This window comes from Haliaeetus leucocephalus, unplaced genomic scaffold (genome assembly GCF_000737465.1).
Source record: "Haliaeetus leucocephalus isolate CR32 unplaced genomic scaffold, Haliaeetus_leucocephalus-4.0 Scaffold153, whole genome shotgun sequence".
NCBI lineage: Eukaryota > Metazoa > Chordata > Aves > Accipitriformes > Accipitridae > Haliaeetus > Haliaeetus leucocephalus.
The window spans coordinates 2,342,117-2,368,372 of NW_010972589.1; the positions used below are offsets into that span (position 1 = coordinate 2,342,117).

The following is a 26,256-nucleotide window of genomic DNA, read 5'->3' on the forward strand; positions in this document are numbered from 1 at the left end:
CTAAGTAATGCTGTAAGTCCTTTAAAAAGATCTGTGAAGTGTCTGCATAATGCTGTCTGTACACCATCTTTTCTTGTTTAAATGGTGTTTTTTTGTAAAGCTATCATTGCTTTTACTTGAATATCAAAACGCATAAATTCTTGCAAGTTGTCTGCCTGAGCATGTGAAAACTAAGCATGTGAGTACTTTTGATGGATTTTTTCTGGTTTTGTGCAGGTTTTTTGTTTCATTTTTGTTTTACAACAAGGTATGCAATGCTGTCTTTGCTGGAAGAATCAAATCAGCAGAAAAGCTTTTCTTCTTCAGAGCTCTATGCTTCCTTCAGCTAGCATCAGCCAGTAGCAATGCTTTCTCCTTCAACTGCTTCTCTACTGGAAATTTCTTTCCCGTAAAGGGGCAGCTTCTTTCAGGAGCAATACCAGCTTATGGCATTGGTCTGAAGTGTTACTGTGACTGTGACCTAAGCAGAGCAGACGCACGTAATTTTAAAAAGAACACAAGGAAAATGAGAGGCTAAATCAAAAAAGTGAAAGTTTATGGACAAGTGAAAGCATAAACACAAGCAGAGGAGACAAATAAAATGAAGATAAAGAGGTCTTAAGGAGAAAACTCATTAAAAACGTCCTGCATAGAGGATCATATATAATAATTATGGCAAAAGAAAGCATTATTCCAGAGCTTACAGTCTGAAAACACATGAAGAAAGGAAACAGTGACTCAGAGGATGGGGTTTTGCACATATTTGACATTAATGAAATGGAAGTTGGAATAAATAGTTTGTAAAGCTCAGATTAGCATTAGAAGTGAAGACAAGTACACAAACAAAAAGGAAATTAAATGCAAGATAGTGGGCTAATGATAAATGTGCTAGGCATGCATTTTGCAAGACAAGGAAAAAAAAGTGCAATCAAGCAAAGCCAAATGAAAATAACACTGTGGAATGATGATAGTACCTTCAAGACATTGTGAATTCTAATCAGGATGCAAAGGATACCCTGAGTATACAGGCTGAATCTTCAGAATATGCAACATAAAAGCCATTGCTTTCTGCTGAAACAATGAATCTGTATACTCAGTAACAAAGCATTTGACTCTTTTGTGAGTCCAAACTGCTGAACGTGTTTGAAGAAAATGGGATCTCCTCCAACATGTTATACCTAGAACAGATGAAAATAATTCAACCAGTACAACATCTGCTTTACACACGTTCTATTACATTAGACTAAGGAATAGTCTGAACACTGAAATACGCAGAAAAAGAAAGCATCACTAATAATTTTACATAATCTCAAAATTACATAAGCAGCATGATAGTCACTGAAAAAGCAAGATTTTGACAAAGGCCTATTCAGCCTTCCTGCATAAGCAAGGTGGTCATCTCATCATATTTTGGAAGCCAGCGGGTAGGCTTAGGTGTTGAGAACACTGTTAGTTGTGAACCTTGCAGCAGAAGAGTATCAGCTCTGCCCAGCCAGGCTCATAAATCAGCATCAGAGCTGACAATACTCAGGAATGTGGTATGAGGAATGCCTGGCAGAAACTGTGGTATTCCATAACAATTAACCCCATCTCATTAGCAGATAAAAATCAATACAAACAAACAAACAAGAAAAAGAGGAAGTTGGTTTTTACTTCAGTATAATTTACAGAACAGTTGCTGACTTCCCGAGGAAACCCAGTGATTTTGGGAAGGTAAAAGTAGTTGGTAATATGCCAACCTTGAAAGGTATTAACTCAGAGAGTATTAAAATTTTCAGAGTATCTTACCACATCTCTTTCAAACCTTAGACATATGCAAAGCATTGAGACCATAATGGAGGAAGAGGCAATACAAGCATGCTATACATGCAGTACTGGTGACCTTACAAGTTGATCCAGTGAGGTGAGATTTAGAGCCCTGTTCCTGTAAAAGAAACCACTAGTAGTTTTTGCCTCACCGCTGAAACAAACACATTGGCAAGGACTATTTTGCAATAGTGTTTCTGCAGTGAAAAGGTCAACTCTATGATTGAGAAAACAAATATCCAAACAGAAGAATCCCAGAAGCTACCAAATAATTTGAAAAATCATTGCTACTCCCAAATATCAGCAGCATACGATACTGAAACTGTAACACTTGAATTTATTTAACGACTTTGAGAAGGATGAGTGAATACAGCCTTGTACCAGAAAAACAAGGTGACTAAATCATGAGAACCTGAGTGTTACCACAGAAATGCAAAAATAAAGAAAAACACACAAAGTTTCACTCAAACAGCGAAAGTATGTGCTAGTTTCAAGAGGATGTTGGAAAAGAATCTGAGAATAAAAAGCACAAGATAAAGATGTGCTTATGTTCATCATTCTTCCAAAATGGTCAAAGACCACAAAAGTGGCCCTGTGTACTTCCCAGGAATGACAGAAATGTCAAGGCAAATGGAACATAAAAATATTACATATGAGCAACTGAATCATCATACCGAGGAGGCTGAGAATAGAAAGTCTCTTGAGAATGGGGTCAGTCTGGAATAGAAAGAAATATGTACTAGCAAGATGGGATGAAGCATGAGTAATTGTGATAGCTGGGAGAAAACCTAGTACATGCGGCACAATAAAACAGAAGTGTATAGCATCTTCAACAGGCATTAGAGCAAACTAAAGAACAGATCTTACCAAAGGAAAACAAAACATGGAAACATACCTTAAAATTATAGGCTATTTGTCAGACCTTTGGGAACCAGGCAAAATGTCAGAGGCTTCTGTAGTACCCATTGAGGGTAGAGCAGTGAAGTGTTTAAGCATTCCTGAGCTATGTGGTTTCAATCACAAGATCTCAGTTTACCTCAAATTAGACCATATATTTATCTGAGAACAAGAACTTGATTACATCTGACCATCCCATATAACAGCCAGGCAAAGAGCAAGGCTGAGTTTGCTGTAGAGATTGCTAAAAGAATTGAAATGGTGCAAACAGCAGAGAGAGTATTTTGCATTCCGTTCTTGAATGTTGAAAATATTCCCACAGAAAAGTTTACTGCAGTTTAGTACAATGCTTGAACTCATGTTTGGTAACAGACTAAAGGAGTAACAGACTAAAACAGTAAGAAAAAGGCCAAAGATAAGAGTCTTATAATTACAGACCTGATCTATATTTGTATTTAGATTATTTCTTCAAGATAACTCTGGTACTGGAAGCAAGTGACATGTTTGAAGAGAGAATTCCTGATTCTTATACTGAATCAAAGGGAAAATTCCCCATCTGGAGTATATTGAAATTGTGCACCCAGATGGTAAGAAAGATACAGACATGTAATGATGTGTGTATCGACAATAAAAAAGTGCTATGGTTCCTAACTAAGAGGTATTGGAAAAACGAGGGGTATAAGTCAACATGTCCCCCTGTGTCTGCCTTTAATTACACTGAAATTCTTCATTGTGGAGACATTTAATTTGAAAAGCTATGAATCTCTGGTTTGTTTGTTACTACAGCATTTTTCTGTCTCTCTCTCTCTGTACTTTGTAATGCTATTGCCACTATTATATGAAGATTTAAACAGACTTTGTTAATGTTAAAGTTCATACCATCTCACTCCCCCAGAATGGGATATTTACTCCCCTTTGCATAAAAACAATCCCTAACTTGGACTAATTTAACAGAAAGCTGTACATAGGACAAAACACCAGAAATTTGGAAGCAAAGGCAGTAACTTGATAGTTATTGTGGCTTAGTTGTGTCCTCTTGGAGAGGGACAATGAAATTAAGTGACTTTTCTAAGATCTGTGATCGAACTGCTGTCAGGACTGGTCTGCAATTGAGCTAATATTCTGTTCCTTCTTCTTTATATCGGTCACCCTCATCAAAGCCAAAGACAAAATACATGGTTTTCTAAAATCTAAATAAATCCCTCTTCAAGACATACTTTTCTTATGCTTACTAAAAGAAACTAGGTGATGTCTACTTACGTATTTGGTTTATTTATATCTAGGCAACTACTCATTTACATTAAAAGAAATGGAAAGATTATTTTGCTTGTGCAGCTTCAAAGCTGTAGCTTCATTGGTAATGACAGATAAACTCTGCAATTGCTGAAAACTTATGCTGCAAAATGGGACAGGATCTGAACTTGTTCAGAAGTGAGCAATTTTGCCATGCATATGCACCCAATATTTTTCAGCACTTAGGAGTCCAGTCAATTCTATGTGGATATCCAATAAACCAGCAAAAATTATACCTGTGTGCAGCACTGGCGTCTTACCAGTTTTGTAGACTCTCTACCAAACCCCACAACAGCTGAACTGTGACAAAATGTTTGGCAAGCTGTGTAACTAATGAAGCTTTTTTTCCTCCAGAACTGTGCTTTGTGTCTACAGCCTCTGCTGCCTGAGAAGGTATGAAACAAAAATGAAAGCTGACACCTTTCTAACATCCCTCTCCCAAATAGGGACTTTTTTTTTTCCCCTCCCTTTTTTCAGTATTAGGGGGGTTTAAATTCAGACTGAAATCTTTCCTACAGTGGGGGTAAAAAACCTGACCCTGTTATCATACAGCCTAAAGAAATATTGAATCCTTCAAGTATACTACTTCTTTTATCAGATCCAGTTGAAACGGATCAACGGGTTCAAAACTGTTAGGGAGTCAAGATGAAGGTGGGACAACTGACAAAACATAATTCTTTACAACTTTCTCTAGAAAGACAGACCAAATCTTGTTAAATGTTTTGTCATGCAAGAGAAAAGGATACTTATTTGACATTTTCAAGGGCCTTAGAAAAACAAAACCAGCGGAACAAAAAAACCCAAAACCAGACCACCCTAGAATGAAAAATAAAGTGAAAACTCCAGTGCTAAAAATGGAAAACAGTTGTTTCAAGAGCTGATTTTTGTCATAACAAAGTGCCCCTCAATGAGGTGTTTACAAATCACTGTTAACGGGACTGACGACAGCTACCTGCTGTTTTGACCTACGGAGGTTTAATTTAAAAGCCCCAACAACCCAGGCTCGAAGCGGCGGGCGCTGCTGGAGCCCGCTCGGGGCACTGGCCTACCCTCAGCAAGGCCCGGGCCCCAGAGGCCATTATGACCGCCGCGCCTCGGCCTCCCCCACTGTTAGCGCGGCACTGACGATTGCCTGGCAAACGGGCGCCTGCGCCCCTGACGCCCCACCCTCTCCGGCACGTGCTGCCCTCTCCCCACCCCCTTCCCCAGCGAGGCACCGCCCCCCTCCCGGAGGGACCGCCCCGCCCCTCCCGCAGCATCCGGGAACCGCACTCCGGCCGAGGCACCCGCTCTGACGTTGGCGCCTCCTGGACCAATGGCGACTCTGCTCTCTTTCCGGCGTCTGGCTCCGTCTCCTGGATACGGGCGCGCGGTGGCGACCATCCGAGCAGTGCGTGGGGGGGAGAGGGGACGGACCCGGGTGGCACCGGGCGGTGTGTTCTTGCTAGAGGAAGGGGGAAAAAACCCAGTTCCCGGAGTTACTCTGACTATTGTGCTGCTATCGCTCCCGCTGGCTGTATTTTGTGGCGTGCAGGGACGACTTTCCCGTCGGGACACTTCCGACCCCCCCCTCCTTCCCGTAGGGGTATGGGAGACTCCGGCCGGGGGCGGGGCTCCGCCGATTTCGGTTGATGGCGGCGGCGGGGCGATAGTAACGCTGCGTCTTTGTCCACCCACCCACCCCCTCTCCCCCGCCTCACAGGTACGGCTGTTGCTTCCCATCCGTTCCCCCCTCTCCCCGCGGACGGCTAACGGCCGTTAGCGGGGCATGCACGTGCCTAACGGCTCCCGGCGGCGCGCGAGGCGGGCTCCCCCGCCCCCTCTGGGGGGGCGCGCGCAGGCCGTCGCCCCCTCACCGTCTTCCGGCTCCCGCCCTGGTCACTCGCCCGCGGCCGTAGTCTGTCCCTAGGTCTGAGGGGAGCCTCGAACGAAGGTCTCCTGGGGGGCGGAAGACTCGGCCGGGGGATGGGCTTCCTCATGGCATCCTCACCTCTGCTGCAGGTGGGCCGGGAGGCGGCTGTGTCCCAGGGGTTGCGGTACAGAGCCCTCGGGCCTGCCGGGCTACCTGCTCTTGACAGAGCTTTGACGGCAGGAGGTCTCAGGTCGTGCAGGTGCTGCTCGTTTCAGAGTGTTTTTGGCCATTCTTTCACCAAGAGAGGGAACCATGTCTCCTTGGTGTCCTGGTCCTGCATCCTGCCCAGAGCAAATGCCGTTTCCTCGGTAACTGGAGTCTGCTGCTTTGGGTGCTTCTGTCGTTGCAGGTGGTAGTGTGGCAGGCTTACATCTTGCCTTGAGATACTTCTTTTCACTTCTTGTGTCGCTTTATTTGACCTCTTTGTACTTTATGTCAAAACTAATGAATGTATTCTAGCTGTTGAAAGTCTGTCTTGTGCCATGCTCCATTGGTTTGTGTACCAAAACCATGGCATAGCCGTTACTCTTGAGGTTCAGGGATGCAAGACTAGATGCTTCTCTTTTCCCTGTAGCCTCTTGCAGAGCAGCTAATGGAGACCTTATTTGCAAGTACTGCCAGTCATGAGTAGCAATGAAGGCTTCCCTTTCCCCTGACTATGACTACTCTGTCCCAGTGTGCATTTGTGTGTCATTGGTTTTGCTTTTGCCAGATAACCAGATATTTCTGTACTTGTCATTGAGCCCGGCCTACATTTGTATGGTTTGTTGCATGAGTGGATGATAATGCCTTTCATATGACCAACATAAAAGTATTTTCCATCTCTCTAATGTGTATATGTTTCAGTCTTGTGATGAGGTGCACATGTCAGGTTTGAAGTATTCTTGGGAAAGAAGTACAGAAAAGGGGCTGTGGTTGTGTGAATTTTGGGCTTGGGCTGTAGATTGGACATTTCTTTTGCTGGATACATTTCTATAGCATTGCTGTTCTGGAATCTTTGTGTAGTAGGGGAGGACATTATGAGTTTTTTGGTTGGTTTTTGTTTTAAGCTGTTGTCCTGGTTTCAGCTGGGATAGAGTTAATTGTCTTCCTAGTAGCTGGTATAGTGCTATGTTTTTGAGTTCGGTATGAGAAGAATGTTGATAACACACTGATGTTTTCAGTTGTCGCTAAGTAGTGTTTAGACTAAGTCAAGGATTTTTCAGCTTCTTGTCCCCCTCCAGCCTTCTTGCTGGCTGGGCACAAGAAATTGGGAGGGGACACAGCCAGGGCAGCTGACCCAAAGTGGCCAGCGGGGTATTCCATACCATGTGATGTCATGTCTGGTATATAAACTGGGGGGAGTGGGGAGATCACTGCTTGGGGACTAACTGGGTGTCGGTTGGTGGGTGGGGAGCAATTGCATTGTGCATCACTTGCGTATTCCAATCCTTTTATTATTACTTTTGTCATTGTATTAGTGTTACCATCATCATTATTAGTTTCTCCTTTTCTGTTCTATTAAACTGTTCTTATCTCAACCCGTGAGTTTTACTTTTTTTCCCGGATTGTCTCCCCCATCCCACTGGGTAGGGAGGAAGTGCTTGAGTGGCTGTGTGGTGCTTAGTTGCTGGCTGGGGTTAAACCATGACAGCTGTCCAGAAAAAGAACATAAGGAATGGTGTGATCTGCATGAATCAGAAAAGAGAGCTAGGGAAATGGAGACCCCCATCTTGTTTTGATGCTATATCTGTGTGCCTTATTTTGGGGTGTTTGGCACACTGATAATTGTATAATTACTTTGTTCTCATAGATAACTGTAGAAAAAAAAGTCTTCCTACGTTATATTGGCCATACCTAGCTGTTTGCTTAGTGCTAGATAAAATCAAACTAGCTTACAGTATTAATCTGAAAGCTTTTGAATTGTGATGGTGAGATTCTTTCTTCTTTTGGGGAGAAAATGTCTGTCTTGGGTAACTATCTTCGGTAAAGGAAATTCTGGAATCATGAAGTTCCTAGACATGTTCTAATTTCTGGATCATCTGGGCACCTGGCTGGTGTTCTGGCAAGAACCAGTATTTTAGTGACAGGCATTTTGTTGTCTGGTGCTGCCCAATGCTTTGTTGTATTTTCATTTGAAGTCTGGTCTGAAAATGTGGGGATTCCCTGGTCTTCATTTCGGTCTTTGATTTGTCACTCAGGGAGCTTTGTGTCTCATGAAAGAGTTAAAGTGAAATTGAGTTTGTGGTTTGTGATCAGGCATTTGGCAGCTATGCTACTTAAGCAGCCCTTCCTCTCCATCCTTGCTTATCATTCCTATTGCTGCACTACCCTCTCCAGTATGCTGCTTTTCTGTGGTTTTAGGATAATTACATTGGGAACTGGTCTTGTTGAAGAAAAAACAACAGTTTTATAAACGAAATTGAGTAAGTCATGTAGAGTTGAGAAAGAGCAACTCCAAATGTCTTAGAACTAATTAAATTGGAAGAACTGGGCATTGAATGTGAAGCTGTCCTGAAGCTGGAAGAACTTATTACAAGGTGGTCACTGAGGACTAGTTAGCAGTATACCCTGTTTCCGGAATATACCGGTATTGGGATTCTGTGTGTCTCTCCTTAACCCAGTGGAATAGCCGAGGAGACGGATGGAAAGCTGATGCAGAACTCGTATTATAGTTGCTTCAATGTTTTGCTATCAGTTCTCCCATTGCTCCAAGATTCTCAGAGAAAATAATTATGGAACAAAAGAATCAAACAGACTTTTATGAAAAGCATTTAACTATTTAAATATACAAATGCCACTCGCTGGCTTTGCAACAAATGGCAAATATTTCATTTGTTTCAGTACGTAAATTAAAGCATATAGAATTCTTGAGACGAAGATAGTTACAAATATAAATTGAATTCTTGTGGCACTGCCTGGTGCCCGCAATGCAACATTTGCCAATGAATTTACACAGCTTTTATCTGCAAGGAATTGCTTCTATCCATGAAGAACACTGAGTCCTGGTAGAGCTACATTCAGCTTAGCATTGGTAGGAATGCTAATATTCACAGAGTCCTGTGTTTTTCAGTTACGTTGATTAAATCAGTTATTTGGCAGGTTTAAATTATATTGTGAAATGTTGCAGGGACACATTTGCCTGAAGTGCCCTTGGGCAGAAATGGCAATCTTATTTGGCAAGGCTTTCAGTATAGAATATTTTCATTTGGACAGCAGTTTTATGTAGGACATGCAATTTTAAGTTTGGTAGTATGATTATTCACAGATAAAATATTTAGAATTTGTAGCTACTGGCCCACCTGTAACTTTTTGAATGTGTTAAGAGCTTTGGAAGTGGAAAATTCTATCACCTGTTCAAAATTTTAATCACATTTCATGAGAGGAGGCCTTCTGTAAAGTAATTATGTTTGATCTTGCTGGAAGTAGATAATCCCTGTTTTTGAGAATTGGGAGGGTAAATACTATATGTCAATGACTATTAAATTTGAATGCTTCCCCCTCCTCCTCGTTTCTTTAAAGGTTTATTTGTTTACAAGACTAATACCATGTTTCCGATCCATTGCCTGTAAAGCATCCTTAAATATGGAGAACTTCATTCTGTATGAGGAGATCGGAAGAGGAAGTAAGACAGTTGTTTATAAAGGACGAAGAAAGGGGACAATTAATTTTGTTGCCGTTCTTTGCACTGATAAATGCAAAAGAGCTGAAATAACAAACTGGGTAAGTAATGTTTTTTTCCTGCTAAATCTGGGAAAAGATACAGCTTACAAAATCCTTGTAGCACAGGTAATATAAAAGAAAAATACCATGTGCTTCTTTAGATGGAGTTTGTCACCATTTAGATCAGCTTCTTAAGATTTTAAATTCTTATACTTTAAATAGAGTCTTATTTTAATGTATTTATTTCTTCATCTGATTTTATTATTGTTTAAATCACATGCATAAACCCATGTTTACAGGCTTACTCCTTCTTTGATGTTTCAGAGAACTTGTAAAAACAGTTACTACCATGTAATGGTTTGCTTTATTTTTTTATTAGTTCTGCAAATTCAGTGGTAGTCATATCTTCCAGTAAATAATCAATTAATTACTTACCAAGGAAAAAATATTTTTTATGAAAGAATAGCATTTAAGGTAAATCAATTCTGGTTTGTAAAACCTTGGCAAAGTTTTACACATATAATACCTGCCAGAATATAAACTGTAACTGATACAGTTAGACACTTTAAATATTTTATTTTTCTAGTACATAGATTCTGTTTATATAGTGGGATGACCCTGGCTGGATACCAGGTGCCCACCAAGCTGCTCTATCACTCCCCCCTCTTCAACTGGACAGAAGAGAGAAAATATAACAAAAGGCTTGTGGGTCGAGATAAAGACAGGGAGATACCACTCACCAATTACTGACTTGGGGAAATTAATTTAATTTGTTGCCAATCAAATCAGAGTAGGGTAATGAGAAGTAAACCCATACTTTAAAACACCTTCCCCCCACCCCTCCCTTCTTCCTGGCTTAACTTTACTCCTGATTTTCTCCACCTCCTCCCCCCAGCAGCGCAGGGGGATGGGGATTGGGGTCAGTTCATCACACATTGTCTCTGCTGCTCCTTCCTCCTCACTCTTCCCCTGCTCCAGTGTGGAGTCCCTTCCATGGGAGACAGTCCTTCACAAACTTCTCTGTGAGTTCTTCCCACAGGCTGCAGTTTCTAATGAAGTGCTCCAGCGTGGGTTCCTTCCATGGGGTGCGGTCCTTCAGGCACAAAGTGCTCCAGTGTGGGTCCCCCACGGGGCCACAGGTCCTGCCAGGAGCCTGCTCCAGCGCAGGCTTCCCCTGGGGTCACAGCCTTCTTCGGGCATCCCCCTGCTCCGGTGTGGGGTCATTCACAGGCTGCAGGTGGATATCTGCTCCACCGTCGATCTCTATGGGCTGCAGGGGGACAGCCTGCCTCACCATGGTCTTCACCACGGGCTGCAGGGGAATCTCTGCTCCGGTGCCTGGAGCATCTCCTCCCCCTCCTTCTTCACTGAACCTGGTGTCTGCAGGGTTGTTTCTCTCACGTATTCTCTCTCTTCAGCTGCTGTTGTGCAGCAGCTTTTCCCCCCTTCTTAAATCTGTTATCCTAGCAGCGCTACCGCTGTCACTGATGGGCTCGGCGTTGGCCAGCAGCGGGTCCATCTTGGAGCTGGCGGGCATTGGCTGGATCAGACATAGGGGAAGCTTCTAGCAGTTTATCGCAGAAGTCACCCCTGTATGCCCCCCGCTACCAAAACCTTGCCACGTAAACCCAATACAGTTTCATATTCCTTCTCATTGTTTCAGTGATCATTTATTGGGTGATAAATGAATCTACCCAATTTAAATGTTTTGTTCTTAGAACCATATTCTTCTTAGAAAGCCCTTAGGGATACCTTATGTACCACTTTGACAAGATACAGAGGCTTCTGTAGAGATCAGGCAATGTAGGTATAGTAGAAATACAGATTTCCAGGGACCCTTGAGTGATTGCTCTTGCCTGATAAGTTTAAGAATGATGGAAAAATTTCTTCTTACTTCCTTTTACTCTGTTTGCCATACTGTCTCACAGTTGTGTTCTCATTGAAAAAGAAAGTAGAATGCAAGTTTGACTCCAAATTCTGATTTCCAGTTTGTTATTGGTTAAATAGTGCTTAGAATTTGGGGTTGGGGGACTTCCTATATTTTTTTTTCCTGTATTTTTAAAAACAGGTGAGTTGGGTAGGGTCTGTGAGGAAAGTTATCTTTTCTCAACATACATGTAAAACTAAAATATTTGAATTGGAGAATAATTTTAGTGCACTGGAAAAGATAAGAGAACAACTAGTTGATCTAGAGTAAAGTTGCATTGTATCTTACCCCCCACCCCCCTGCCTTAAGTCTATATATATTGCTTTTTTTAAAAAAAACAAAACCCAGAAAACACCAAAACACCAAAACTTTGTTCTAGGTTCGTCTGACTCATGAAATCAGACACAAGAATATAGTGACATTTCACGAGTGGTATGAAACAAGCAACCATCTCTGGCTTGTAGTGGAATTATGCACAGGTAAGGTAAGCTCGAAAGGTAAAAACTTAATAGAGTGTAAGAACAGTTTCTCCACAAGAAATACTTAGATCTTTGAAAAAGCTTAGTAATTATCTGATTATAAACTTGAGAATCCTGTTTATATATAAAAATATTTTTGCTTTTGGAAACATTTTTAGAAATCAGCTGAGATCCTATTTCTCCTCTGCTTCACTGTATATGTAAAACGTTAATTGATGTGACATAATGTTGATTTTTAATAGCTGAAGAGATAGGGCTAATCAGGGGAACTTAAAAACAGACAGTGAGTAGTTGGAGGGTAGTTAAGTAAAAATTACTTGAAGTTTTCTAAGGACTGGAAGCTTTGGCGTTCTCTTTTCATTTTATGGCACAAAATAATAAAGAGAGCAAGGAGTAAATGATGTTATAATGTACAAATGACTTAATATTGTTCAAATGATTTTTTTAATCAAAGGGCAATTCTGTAGCTAATAGTAAATTATTTAAATTTTCTTCCTGTTCAGTAGAAGTATTTTGACTTTTATGTTAATATGTTAATTTGGGAGCTCTGAGAACCTAAAACTGCATTAAATGATTCACTGAGTTTTGATAGATTCTTGTCAATCCATTAAAGAAATCTTTTAAAGCTTTCTCTAATTGTGATGACTGCATGTTTTAAACTGCAGATAGCGTGCTTTACTCCACATGGAAAGAAAAGAAGGCCAATTGTGCAAGTCATGCATGTTAAGATTTTGGTATCTGGAGTTTGTTTCATAGTAAAAGTCCATATTACACACAGCCTTTTCTTCTATCCAGAATTCTTTTTCAAAAATTACTGAAGAAGAGAAGCTACAAGTTCTGGAAAAAAAAATCAGGTCATTCTTTCAATGATTAAAAGTGAAGTTAATGGCTCATATGGAGGCTTTGGTCTATTTGCATAGTCTAACTTATGGGCATGCATTTAAGTTACTAGACAGGCAGCCTTTTATTAAGTACAGTTTGAACAATTATAATGTATTTTTACCTTGCAGTATTGCAGTTTGCTGCAAGGAGAATGTGTTGAAGCTAACTTACTCATAAATAGAATAAGTCATGGATTTCTTACTAATTTAGTAGAGCCTTGAAAACTGCTTTTGAAATATGGAAGATCTCTCTCACTTGTCTCAAGGTGACATAGTTTCTGTTATCAGATGCAGCATACTTCTGTGATGCTGGTTTCACTATTATTTTTCTTTGTGTATTTGGTGATATTATGGAATTATTCTATATGTAGTCCTCTAAATTACATTATAAAAAACAGTAATCAAACATGATGGAAAATTCTTTACTATAGCTCTGTAATATGGGCTTGGTTTTAAAGGAAAGACTGATCTCCTAACCAGCATAAAAAAGACTCAGAAAGAAAACTTAAATCAGCAGTGTTGAATAATTTGAAGAATACTGTGTTGACAGGAAACCCGTAGATAATTAATGAAATACAAACTGTAGTCTCAGGGGAACAGGTTTGGTGCAGGAGTAGTAAAGGACCAAATAAGGTTGAGGAAAGGGATTTTGGGGGAGATGGGAATGTGGAGTTTAGGATAGGAGACTGGGACAGGAAGGGGAAGAAAGACTGTTTGAGCAAAGAGGATGTGGGAAACGAGAATAGGAGAAGTCTAAATCCTATGAACACTTATGACAGGAGTGGCTCAAATGGGATGAGTCTGATGACATACCTGAGAATCAGTGGGATGTGAGGAAGTAGGTGATGGGGAAAAAGAGATTTTTGTGAGGACAGAGAAGCAGTTACAATCAGTGGAGAAAAGCATAGAGAGTGAGTGTGAAGCCCAGAGAGGGACACAGGTGAGAGAGGATATATGTGAGGGTTATTCGGAAGGCTTTGTAGGTGTAATCTCGTCAGAAACAGAGGAAGGGTTGGTTGGAACTTAGTGGAGAGAGAGAGAGTGGTGATTTCAGAAGGACAGAGAAAGATCTCATGTTAGGATGAGAAGTCCAGAGAGATAAGAGTAGGACTTGCTGGGCCAGGAAGCTGGGGTTTGTGTGAGAAACCTGGAAAGTGAAAGTTTAGTCCTGGGTGTGTGTTTGTTTGCTTTTGAATTTTTTTCTTTACCCCCCCAAAAAAAGAAAAAAGAGAGAGAGGAAAGGATGAAGATGAAAGAACTGGGGCACATGAGTTAAGAAAAGGACTGTACAGTAACACTATATGCGAAGAACAAACCAAAGAATTTATCTGTTGGATATTGTTGACCTCAGGACCTTAGAATGTAACCCAGTTTTACTATTTCTGTTGTCTGTCAGTTCAGTGGAAAATTGCCTGTCGTTAGCTTTAGCACTTGTTCACAGAAGTTGATCGCCTGCTCTTGGTTTTGTTTATTCTTTTAACTCATGCAGCAGGGATCTGGTTAAGGAATTTGAATAAACCCACTGGGTACTATTACATTGTGATGTGACGCAGTTTCTGGGTTTCTTTTCTCCCTTCTGTTTCCTTTGTAAAATAAATGAATGTTAAAGTAATTTTGGAGTCATGTACTCAAGTTAATGGTAGTCAAAATTAAGGTTTTTGTCACAGTATTGGAAAGAGATGATTTTACATATTAGATAATCTCAATAAATATTTTTAATATCTACTGATAATGATTTTTGCTTGACATCTTTTGAAGAAGCTTATATAATGTCCTTGGGAATTATTTGTATGGCATCTTTATATGCACTTGCTGACTATATGTAAACATATTTCAGGTGGTTCTCTAGAGTCTGTTATTGCCCAAGATGAACATCTACCTGAAGATGTAGTGAGAGAATTTGGTGTTGATTTGATTACTGGTTTATACCATATTCATAAGCTTGGAATTATCTTTTGTGAACTGACACCTGGAAAGGTAAGAAGGAGTATTATTTATAGGGGACTCTGCATGTTACTTTGTATGCCATCAGCATTTAATTCATTATTTCCGTTTTACTTTTTCGAAGAGGCTTACCTCAGGTTGGAGGCCAGTTGAGCTTTATAATATGTGTGAAGATAATGGGACAAGTGTGTAGCTTGAACATTTTATGATCTAATTGATTTATTTCCCTGTTGTATATTTGATACAATGTGATAGATTCTTTTCAATTTAGTGTACTGGTTTGAATCAATGAAGTATTTTAGTTCTCTGTCCTCAGACATATAACTTTGTTATTATACCTATTCTATCATGCTGCAGAATATTATGAAGTTATAGAAAATGCTAATGAAAGAGTAAAGTTAACTAAACTAAACTTTCTTTGTTAATAACCTTCTCTATTTAAATGGCATTTGGAAACAATAATTGTCTTACTCTTTCATAAAAATACAAATCTTTATGTAGTTTCTGATTTTGTGTATGTGTGGAATTTGTTTATAGTTTTGTCAAAGTCCATGTTTGGTTTTCATTTATGTAGTCACCAGAATATAATTATAACCAAAAATTCTTGCTTAACAGTAGTTGGTTTTGACCTTGATCTATAAGTGATCAGGTTGCCCTTCTCTGAATTTTCTGTAAAATCTTGCACAATTATACTCAGTTTCTGTCATTTGTGGGTCCAAAAGCACTAAAAAAATACATGAATAAAGCATAATGGAGATGAGTCTGTATTCTTCCAAAGAAGAATGTTGTTGTGAAGTACTCCTTTGAACACAAAATACAGAGTGTTAAAGTAAGACTGCTTTTTTCCTTTTTTCCTTTTTTCTTCTTTTTCTCTTTTTACTTTTTTTTCCATTTAACTGGATGATATATTTCTCTGAACAACATTTTTGGGATTATGAAGCTTTTAGTTATGAGAATAAGCAGTGACCGCATAGAGAAAACTCTCATCATCATTGGACAAAGTCTTTGGCGTTTTCTTCTAAATAAAATTAGAAAGCTGCACTTTTTTTCCCCTCAAATGAAGTGATGTTTCTTTTTACCACACCTTTATTTTCCTACAAAGTTTTACTCTACTTTTACTTTCTTTTGTACAGTAACATTGTTGTTCATTTAGATTTAATAATGAGTAAACAAAAGTACACATTAAACCTCTTAAGGGTTCTATTGTATTTTTTGGTTATAAGAAAAAAAGACAATATTGGCGTTGACTTAAACTTTTCAGTGTTTTCACTTATAGTGATCATCTCTATCCACTTAAATGGTTTGAGATTGTGATTTTTTTTTTTTTTTAATAAATTATTTTATACTTTGTGTTGGAAATTTCAGCAGTCATCAGTTTTAGTATATGATACTTATGCTGGATTTTGTTTTTTCTTCTAGATTCTGCTGGAAGGGCCTGGCACTTTGAAATTCAGTAATTTTTGCTTGGCTAAAGTGGATGGTGAAAATTTGGAAGAATTTTTTGCTTTAGTTGGATCTGAAGAAGCCGAAGGAGATGTTGGTGAAAGCACTCCACAAAGATACCTGAAAAATAGATTTCGAGGTATGATATTTTACTACCCCAAATTAACTTACACCAAAGGGACAGGATGAAAGTTGGAAAAAGCCTTTGTTTGAAGTAATTTGGAGAGAAGAGCTTGAAACAAAATAGTTGTTTATTGTTCTGTTGGGGCTGACTAAATTTCTAGAGAAACTGAATAATTAATTCTGTTGTGTTATCGTTTGTAAAGACTAATGTGTTTGCCTGTGTCTTCACAATGGAAAGCATGATCTGTACATTTTCTGTAAGTAGGTTTAATGTATCCTGCATGTGGGGAATTTAAGTAAGCTCAAACCCAAAATTTAGTTCTTAAGGAAGATTGTTCAGAGACATCATGAGGGAACACCACCTGCAAGTGAGTAGAAAGAAAAGAAACTGTATTTATAGAATCAGAATCATTTAGATTGGACAAGACCTTCAAGATCATTGAGTCCAACCATCATCCATGCCCACTAAACCATGTTAGGAAGTACCTCCTCTATGCGCTTTTTGAATACCTCCGGGGATGGTGACTCAACCACTTCCCTGGGCAGCCCATTCCAATGTCTGACACCCCTCTCAGTAAAGAAATTTTTCCTAATATCCAACCTAAACCTCCCTCGCCACAACTTGAGGCCATTTCCTCTCGTCCTATCTCCAGCCACCTGACAGAAGAGACCAGCACGCACCCCACTACAACCTCCCTTCAGGTAGTTGTAGAGAGCGATAAGGTCTCCCCTCAGCCTCCTCTTCTCTAGACTAAACAGCCCCAGTTCCCTCAGCTGCTCCTCATAAGACTTGTGCTCCAGGCCCCTCACCAACTTGGTTGCCCTTCTCTGGACATGCCCCAGCAACTCAATGTCTTTCTTGTAGTGTGGGGCCCAAAACTCACCTCCCTGCTCCTGCTGGGCACACTATTTCTGATTTACAAGTATATGGTAATAATTCTACAAATTTCACAAAGCCAATTTAACTAAGAGCTGGGAAAAAATATGTATTTTTCATAAAATATCATAAAATGTATTACATATTAACAATTCCTGACCTTTCCTGCTTTTTGTAAAAAGACTTCAGGTTATTTTTTGGATTGAAGCTCCTATGTCGGTGATTACAGACTGTAGTCTACTTGCATAACAAACTTCCAACATAACATAAGTGGAGGTGGCTTATTTTAAGTTTCTTTTTGCAGCTTGACATCAAATCCCTGCAGTATAGTATAATGTACAAACTGTCTGTCTATCCTGAGCATGATTTCATTATTTTATAAACTGTTCTTGACTTTAATTTGTAGAAAAAAAAGAAGCCAAATTTCAAGAGTTAAAAACCCCCAAAAATCCCAAACAAAAAAACCCCCAAACCAAATTGAGTATATGAATGAGATCTGAAATGTTTCAAGGTAGCTAATTAAAAATACTAATTCTTGGTTTGGATTTGCTGAGGAGGCTTAATCATTAATTGCTATTTGAGGAAAACTATAGAAGATCACTAAAACTTTGGAAGTTCAGAGTTCAAACTAGAACTGGCTTTCCTAACTGATGAAATTGTATTTCTGGTATTTAATTGATTATAGGACAGTGTATTTAAAAAAAAAAAAAAAAAAAAAGTTTAAAGGAAGGAGCAAAAAGAATCACTTAGAACCTTTTGTCCTGCGGTTATAAAGTAGTAATTGGAGTATGAAGAAATAACTGATATTGGAAGTATGATAAAGTGATTTAAAATTATTCCTGCTTTGTCTCAGAAAAAATTGAGCTATGATCATTTCTTTCTAAAGTATGAGAATGTTCTCGTGCTTTAGTTTCAACAGGCAGATCCATGCAAATGCAGTAGGCTGCAAATACTATGTTATTTTTTCATCGAATAAAAAAAATTAAGAGATTTGGTTTTAATCTTCTGAATCTTTTATTAGTCATCATCTCAGAGCATCTCACAAACCTCTATTTCCAAGATAATGATATGTCATAGCAGTTACTGTTACCAGGAACAATGGAATTCTTGGCAATACTTTATGGGAACAAAGAGAGCTTTCTTAATACTTTGCTGTCTCCTACTGAAAGTCCACACTGGAAGTACTAAGACCAAGAACAGATCTTTATTCAGGAAGAAATACAAATCTAATCTCTTTCCTGTTGCGTTTCAGAACAGCTGTTTTGGTGTGTATGGTTAATGAACTTATGTCACTTAAAAAAATAAAACCCAAGAACAAAAGAATCCAAAATAAACTTTTTAAAGGACTATGAATTTGACACTTTTGCTCAATTTGTGTAATTTTTTTTTTTTTTGAGAACTGAGTTAGTGTTTAGATGGGAACTACTGTAGAAATAGGAACTGTATATTTCTTTTTCTATATCAAGACAAAAGGGGGTTGTGAATAAGCTGCTATAATTTGATATGTGATGTTTTCATAGTGTTTTAGTGTGAAAATAGCTATAATCAGTTTAGTTCAGTGATCCAGTTGGCTAGCTACCTTGTTGTAAGTTTTCTAATTTCATGAAGGTTTATGTCTTGGGATAACTTTATCCCCCCCCCCCCCCAAAAAAAACCACAAAAAAAAAAAAAAACAAAAAAAACAAAACAAACCCAAAAACCCAAACGAAACCTGATGTAACATAATTATTTCTGTTACTCACACGAGAATTATGTTGGTTTACCGTTCTGCTTAATTTGCTTGGCTCTGGAAGCTGTCAAGGCATATCAAAACATTCTTTGCATTAATCACTGTGTTAGAAAAGTGTAGTACAAGCCAGCTTAGTTAATAGAAGTGAAATAAACAATAAAATAGTGTATATAATCCTATATAATTCAGTAAAAGTGTAGGAGAGAAGTTCCTTTGAAACTACTTACATTTGGTATCTCAGTTTTCTTATACTAAATGAAGATAATCCCTAACTCACTGAAGTGTGGAGACAAAGTTTGAAGTGTTGAACAGGATAAATGCTGAATGAATAATCGAAGTACATTATGCATCCTGTATTTTGTAGGCTCTACGTTATACACAGCTCCAGAAGCAATAAAGGGAAAAGACTTCTCCAAAGGCAGTGATCTGTGGTCCTTGGGATGTTTACTTTATGAAATGTTCTCAGGTTGTAAGTTTGTGTATCTATTTAATATCTGTGATAATGGAAACATAGGTTGTGGTCCCAGAGTAAACTCTTGTTAACTTTCTAGGGAAGTTAAGACAGAAAAACTTAAGACAGGTTTTAAAGATTTCTTGAAGAATATACTAACTGTACTTTTTTTAAAGATAAAGGTTTTTATCAAATAATCAAGTGAAGTAATACTGCTAAATTGTCCTTTTGAGTGTGATCTAAATATTGTGATACTAGCCAACTGTTATTGTTTAAATACTGTGATTTAAAATTATAGCAGTCCTCGAATTCTGACAATGTAATGTTTTTAATCTCCTCAGTATTAAACTCTGGGTGCATTGTGTTGACCTTTGAAAGAGAAAACAGTTTTACTAGTATAAAACCAGAGTCATTGGGTTTCCTGCAGATAAAGTACCTGTTAGCATTGGCTGTAGCTGGAAGGAAGATTTAATCACAAATGAGAATTACAGTGCAACCTTCTGAAGTCTTAAATAGTATGCTGATCTGTTGGATCAACATAGTTACATAGATATTGAGATTTCTGTCTAGACCACCTCCTGTTGTTGTCTCATTATTGATTCATACAGGGTTATCATGGTGACCTCCACGAAGCCATCTTTGGTGCCTCTTCTGTCCATGGTCTCTTTTGCTGTTCATGATAGAAGAATTTAATCCAAAGTTTTGTATTTAAATTGACAAGAGAACTTGATAAATAGAATTCACGCTGAGGGTGTTTATTTCTTTGGATGTTTCCTTAGGAAAATGAGCTCATCAAATATCATTGCACCTGACAGCTGTTTTGAAGTTTGCCTAATCTGTGAAATATACTTCTGTTTGCTTGTAGGAAGACCACCATTCTTCTCAGATAGCTTTTCTGAATTAATTGAAAAGATTTTATATGAAGATCCATTGCCACCTAGACCACAGGGTAACATTCTCTTATTGTTTAATGAATCAAATCAGAGTAATACTTAAGAAGTTAAAGTTTTGTTTTGCACTATTTCTTCTGAGTCTTATTGCAGGAATTGGTTAGTTGTCCGAAGTGAATGTATCATTGGCTTCCTCTGATAAGAACTTTTCCCCCGTTAATGATGAACGCTTATTTCCCTTTTGACAGACAGGCATATCATTTAGTATTAAGAATTAGATCTACCTCCTAGGATGGAATTTTTGATCTCAGTCATTCTGGGCATCAGTGGTATTCATAGAGACTCTTAAATATTAGTGGCTTTTTTCAGTTCAGAGTAATGTAGTGAAAATGGTGACCTGTAGAATTAAAACTGTTGTTACTTGCTCAATTCTAAGAGAGGTTTTGTTTTCAAAGTGGATAAAGTCCATTTCATAGTTCTAAGCTCTCAGAATTAGTGTCTCAGTTAAATAAGAATTTTGGAAACTTCTTTTGTATAATGGGGTGCAACAATGTTCCCTTTAAAATTATCATGGTTGTGGGAAATTTCAACTCCATTTCATTCTTGCTAATAGCTGTATGATAATTGGAGGGTACTTTTTTAACATATAAACAATTTTAATTTGTTTGGTGACTGAGCATTGGTGGTTTGTTTGGGGGTTTTTTTTGAGGATCCTTTGAAATGCAAGGAGTATATATTTAAGATTCTTCGTACGTTCAGATTTTTTCAGATGAAATTACTATTAAAGAAAACTTTTTAGCGTGTTCTGTAGATAAAGGTTTGATCTACACTGTGTGATGGTTGTTTTTGCTGCCCAGTACTTCTCAAGTGCTTCTATTTTCAGGTTCTGCTTTTCAGAAACCTTCTGCTGAGTTCATGAGTTTGCTTGATGGGTTGCTTCAAAAAGATCCTCAGAAAAGGTAAACTGTCTAATGCGTGATTGTTGTTTGCATTGTCTCTTTTCACTTCTGGAGAAATAATTGCTATGATACTGTATGTATATTATTTTGTAGATGACAAAGAATGCAAAAAATCATTTAATCCCTAGTATAAAAGAGAAATTGTGCTTTTTCTTCTCTGAAGATATACAGAATTAAAGTTTTGATTAAGTATATCATTGTATTTTTGTAGCTGGTACTAAATAGATAACTTTGTAACAGAAATGATGGGCAGTTTTAAAATTGGATGGCTTTGCTTTTCCAGAGCAATGGGCACATGTATTTTCTGAGGTTTTGATTTATGCTGATATAGTTATATTGTTAAATAACATAAGGTTATCATTTATAGGGTAGCTCAGATAATTTACGTGTTGGGATTGGCTATGCAGTTTCCTTTGTTCTTAGTCTCATACCTCTGTGTTGTGTGAATTATCCATTCTGATTTGAGGCAAAAAGTTTGTCCTGTAAGAAAACTTATTTGTTGACCAAATAAAAGTGAACAACAGGATCAATTGCTCTGTAGTGTCACTGGGTTCAAAACCTAGTCTGGTATCTCTCTGTGGAGCTGTACTTTGCCACTGCTTTTTCAGTTTGTTTGTTGCTTTTCAAAAGGCTGAATTGGACAGACCTGTTGCAGCACCCATTCTGGAAAGGATCCCTTAGCCATTGTGGTGGTGATTCTGCAGACAGCCAGGGCACAAGGTCAAGGTACTGCATGTTTAAGGAAGACTTTTTTCATTGTGAATATAAGGAAAAAAAAAAAAAGGTTTTCTGTGAATTTTCTCATTTTTTAATTTTGCTTAGGATTTTCACGTTGTTAACTAGTTGACGAATGGAGTTTTACACCATTCAGTGAACAGTTTTGGATGCTTAGGAATTGCATTAGTCTGTTAGTGTATTACACTGTCTGTTCACTTTCAATAGACTCCTTCCTCCTGACTATAGAATGTGTTAAAATTTACTTCTGAATTAACTGCTCTCTTTTTTTATTTATTTGTTTATATAACAATGATGCACAGTAATTTGCTTTATTTTTTTTTAAAGCTTTTGTAGAATCTTCTAAATATGGGTCAGTTTTATCTTTAGTGAGTTTTTTGTTTGTTTTTATGCATGAGGCTTAGAGCATCACAAAGCCTATAAGTACAGCATCTTAGATTTGTGGTTCAGCCTTATATCGTTGCAAATGCAGCTGACCCATATTCTTTGCTTATGACATAAAGCATTAATCTAATGGATTTTTTTTCTGAATTTGTAATACTCTACACTGCTATATATGCAGAAACCCCAAGCATTTTGTGAAAATGGGTTCTATGTATTAAAAAGTTAGGCTTCTTCAAAACTCCTGTTATCTTGCTGGTTTTTTTGGTTTTAATTTTGAATTAGGATATTTAGTGTTGATTTTTTTGTTCTGTTGTTCTAAATACCTGAAAGATACTTTAGGTTCCAATCTAGGGAACTAATGTGAAAATAGTTTTCTTTTAGAATGCTGTATGTTTTTGTGTTCTATGTATTTCAAAGTTCTCTCTTGTGTTGTTTAATACCCATTTCTGATACCAGTGCTGCAGTATTTTTGTTATTAACATTTATTCTAGTTTGAGATACAGCTCTTTGTCTTTTGATTACTGCTTTCACCACCAAGGCAGATAAGAAATCAAGATTTAAAGTTTATACCACAAAGTAAGAATTTATTCAAGGTTTTAGCAAGACTTATGTCAGCCTGTACCACAGTGCTCATCTTTGAGGAATTGTCAGAGAATCAGAAGAATTTTAATCTCCTACAAAATATTGGGCTATTTGACCTTACTCTTGAGGGTTTTTCTAATGTGTCTGAAATATCCACTGAGGTATGAGCTAATTGACGAATATGACAAACATAGGACATTGGTTTGACGTGCAGAAGAGGCTCAATACTTTTCCAACTGTGAGGCCCATGTATCTATTTTCTTCACAATGTGGGTTTGATTAATATTTGATATCCTGGAGAGCCTTCAGGAAGGTTATATGACCCAGTTCCATGCGAATAATAGACGGGTATATTAAAAAAACCCAAACAACCATAATCAATAAACGTGCAATTAAATGTGACATGTAAATCATTAGGGAAAAAAAAAAGTAGTTTTTATTGATCTTAATCTAGGCTACAGACTTTGTTATTAGAAGTAGGTTTGTGACTTTTTCCTGTGAAGTCTGAATGGTCTCTAAAGCTTTTAAATTTTTTTTTTTTAATAGCTCTGGTATTATGGGGTAATAATTTAACTTTTTAAATTTCTTTCATGAAAGTTTTACTGAGGGAGCTAGAGAATTTTTAATATTCTCCAAGTTATTTGCTGTAAACTTATTTTTCATCATTGCCATTACTAATATAAAAAGTATGTGTAACATATTACAATAGTATGCTGTTCTAGAGAATGACAGCTAAATTGTATGCTAATAATGCAACAAACAATGGATATGATCCCTCTTTTTTTTTTTAATCTGTGTAATTAATATCTTTTATTAAACAGTAGTGAAGACACAGAGTCATCAGTGTCTTGGAGTGCCAAAGAGCCAGTGGATACTCGTAAAAATTTAGATAACCTGTCATCCTCAAGGGAAGACTATAAGCTACCAAGCAATTCTTTCAAAATAGGTAATGTTGTTCATTTTGTTATTTTGAATTATTTTGTGTCCTGTGAATTTCGTCAGTTTTACCAACATGTTTATTCCCTATGTTTTATTTGTTTTTAACTTCAATGCAAGTTCATGTTCTCTTTTCAGTAGAAACTCAGGCTGAATTGCGCCCCAAAAGTGCAGTTGATGGTGAATCAAATGAATCCATATTTCTTCTCAGGTATGAAAACCTCCAGAACAATTAGAAAACCCTGTATGTTTTTGGTTTGGCTCTCTCCCACCCCTACCTGGGTCTCTTCAGACATTTTATTATTCTGTTTGTAGCATTTTTGTTAGTGTGTCTATTTTGAATTTTCTATCACCAGTTTAATTAACATTAAGATACCTTTGAAGAGCTGCAAAAGCAGTGTGCGTAGTTAAAGCAATGCTTTTACGGCTTTATTACACTGTTTTTTGGAAGTAGACTTTTGATTTCTTAGCTGTCTGTCTAAACAGAAGAGTTTATTTAGAACTTTATTTCCTTCTTACTTCATATATATGAGAATATGCTTTGACTATGCTTACTTTAAATACACAAGAATAAGCATTCAGCTTAAGATCCACTAATAAATTCTGCCTGCAGCTTTTCGTCACAAACTATTCGTAACAATCTAGTATTAAATAAAAAACGGTGATTTGTTTAACAGTGATTTGTTTTAGCTGAGGCCTGATGCTGAAAGTTTTTACTAGCTTTCAAGCCAAGATTACCTAGTAAAATAGATACTGTTCTTATTGTCATCAAGCAGAAATATTCCAGTTTGAGATTAAATACTCTTTCAAGCTTCTTGCATAACCTGAAATAGGGCTTTTGTACGTGATATTGTGTCTACTTTTCCAGTTATTTCAGTTGGTTTTAATAAAGTATTACTTCTCATCTTGCTTATAACTTCTATTGTTACATCTAAACCTATACTATTAGTAACTTAAAATAGCATTTGTTATTTGCTCTAGGAATCTGCTGAAAAGAAAGGATAAAATGGCATTACAAACCCTTAGTATAACAACATGTAATCAAAATTATGTCAGGAATGAGAGTAGAAAAAAAAAATGTATTTTTAACAAAACGTACTTTATTTCTGATAAGTAAATTTATTTTAATACAAAATTTGAAATGTAATACAATGAATTAAAAAAAATTATTTTCTGAAATTCTCTTTGCTTCAATGGTTTAGCTTCTCAAAGGAGCATGTGTTACCTACTAAAGTCTTAAAACACTGAAGTGAAAGGAAGCTGCTGACCTGGCTCTTAGCACCAGAGTTTACTTAGCTGCTGGAGTGGTTAATCAGCTTTTAACAGCAGTAGCTTCTTCTACATGTGCAAAGGGAATAGATTTTATTCATTTCAACTAGTTCAATTCAGCAATGACTTGTCTTGTTTTAAACTGAGAAACCAGCTGAGAACTGGAAAAGTAGGAAAGATTTTCTGTATCTAAAACGTATATGAAAGCAAATTATGTTTGGGGAAAAAAAAATATTTAACAAATCTACATGTTTTGAAGCATGTGGGAACCTAGAATAATTTGTTCAGCCTCCTAGCTAGAAATCATACTTTTTTTGGTTTAGGAAATAAGAGTGCTGAAACTTCCAAGCAGATCCTGATACTTTTTTTACCATAAGAATTGGGATATTTTATGTAGTTTTATCTAGCTAGTAGATAATATTTCGGCACTCCTTCATTGTGCCCTTTAAATTTGAATTTCTGTTGAAAATAGATAAAAGATGCCTCATTCTCATTCTTATCCTTATTTTGTTAATAACTATGTTGGTTATTTGATCATTGATTTGCATGAGTATCTTTAACTTTGTTTGGTGTTTGTATTTTTAGTTTACTTCCTTTTTCTAATAAATAAAACTGATTTGCAACTAAATATGTATATTACTTTCTGCTAATCAAGAAAACGCATTCATTTTAAGTTGTTGATTAAATTCGTTTCCTGGCCTGCCAATTTTAATAATTCTAAAGTTGATTTTAAATGCTTTAAATTAAATTAATGTATACTACAAAAATCAAGTTCACTAGCAGCCTTATGAAACTTGCAAATCTGCACTGTTCTGGTCTCTCCTTTCTTCATTTTCTAATTAGCAGACAGGACTTTTAAAAAGAAAAACTGAAAAGTAAACCCAGTTCACATTCATACATGAGAATTAGGCAGTTTTTTATTCTCATTACCTAGCCAAGAGTTGGCAGTCAGAAGAGAATAACATAAAATAAATTGCAATTTTCTTGTCAAGTTAATTGTCTTGGTATGTTGTTTGTTATTAGGAATTAAGATAATCATGGTTTAGCATCCAATTTGGAGAGTGACTGTGGGTGAGAAAATAATCAAATTACATTGATTAAACAACAACAACAACAAA

At 37.4% G+C, this 26,256-nt stretch overlaps 1 protein-coding gene across 1 annotated transcript in view; it reads left to right on the plus strand.

Annotated features, from left to right (window-relative positions):
* Nucleotides 1-9,451: 9,451 nt before the first annotated feature.
* LOC104828419 (serine/threonine-protein kinase ULK4-like) overlaps nt 9,452-26,256 on the plus strand; it is a gene marked incomplete at its 3' end in the record, with an annotated part of 51,284 nt that continues 34,479 nt past the window's right edge. Inside the window, exons 1-10 of the mRNA XM_010562076.1 lie at nt 9,452-9,589; nt 11,836-11,935; nt 14,654-14,793; nt 16,180-16,342; nt 19,297-19,398; nt 20,249-20,332; nt 21,157-21,232; nt 21,863-21,958; nt 23,755-23,879; nt 24,011-24,080. Coding sequence (XP_010560378.1) covers nt 9,452-9,589; nt 11,836-11,935; nt 14,654-14,793; nt 16,180-16,342; nt 19,297-19,398; nt 20,249-20,332; nt 21,157-21,232; nt 21,863-21,958; nt 23,755-23,879; nt 24,011-24,080 — 1,094 coding nt within the window. The remainder of the gene's footprint in view (nt 9,590-11,835; nt 11,936-14,653; nt 14,794-16,179; nt 16,343-19,296; nt 19,399-20,248; nt 20,333-21,156; nt 21,233-21,862; nt 21,959-23,754; nt 23,880-24,010; nt 24,081-26,256) is intronic.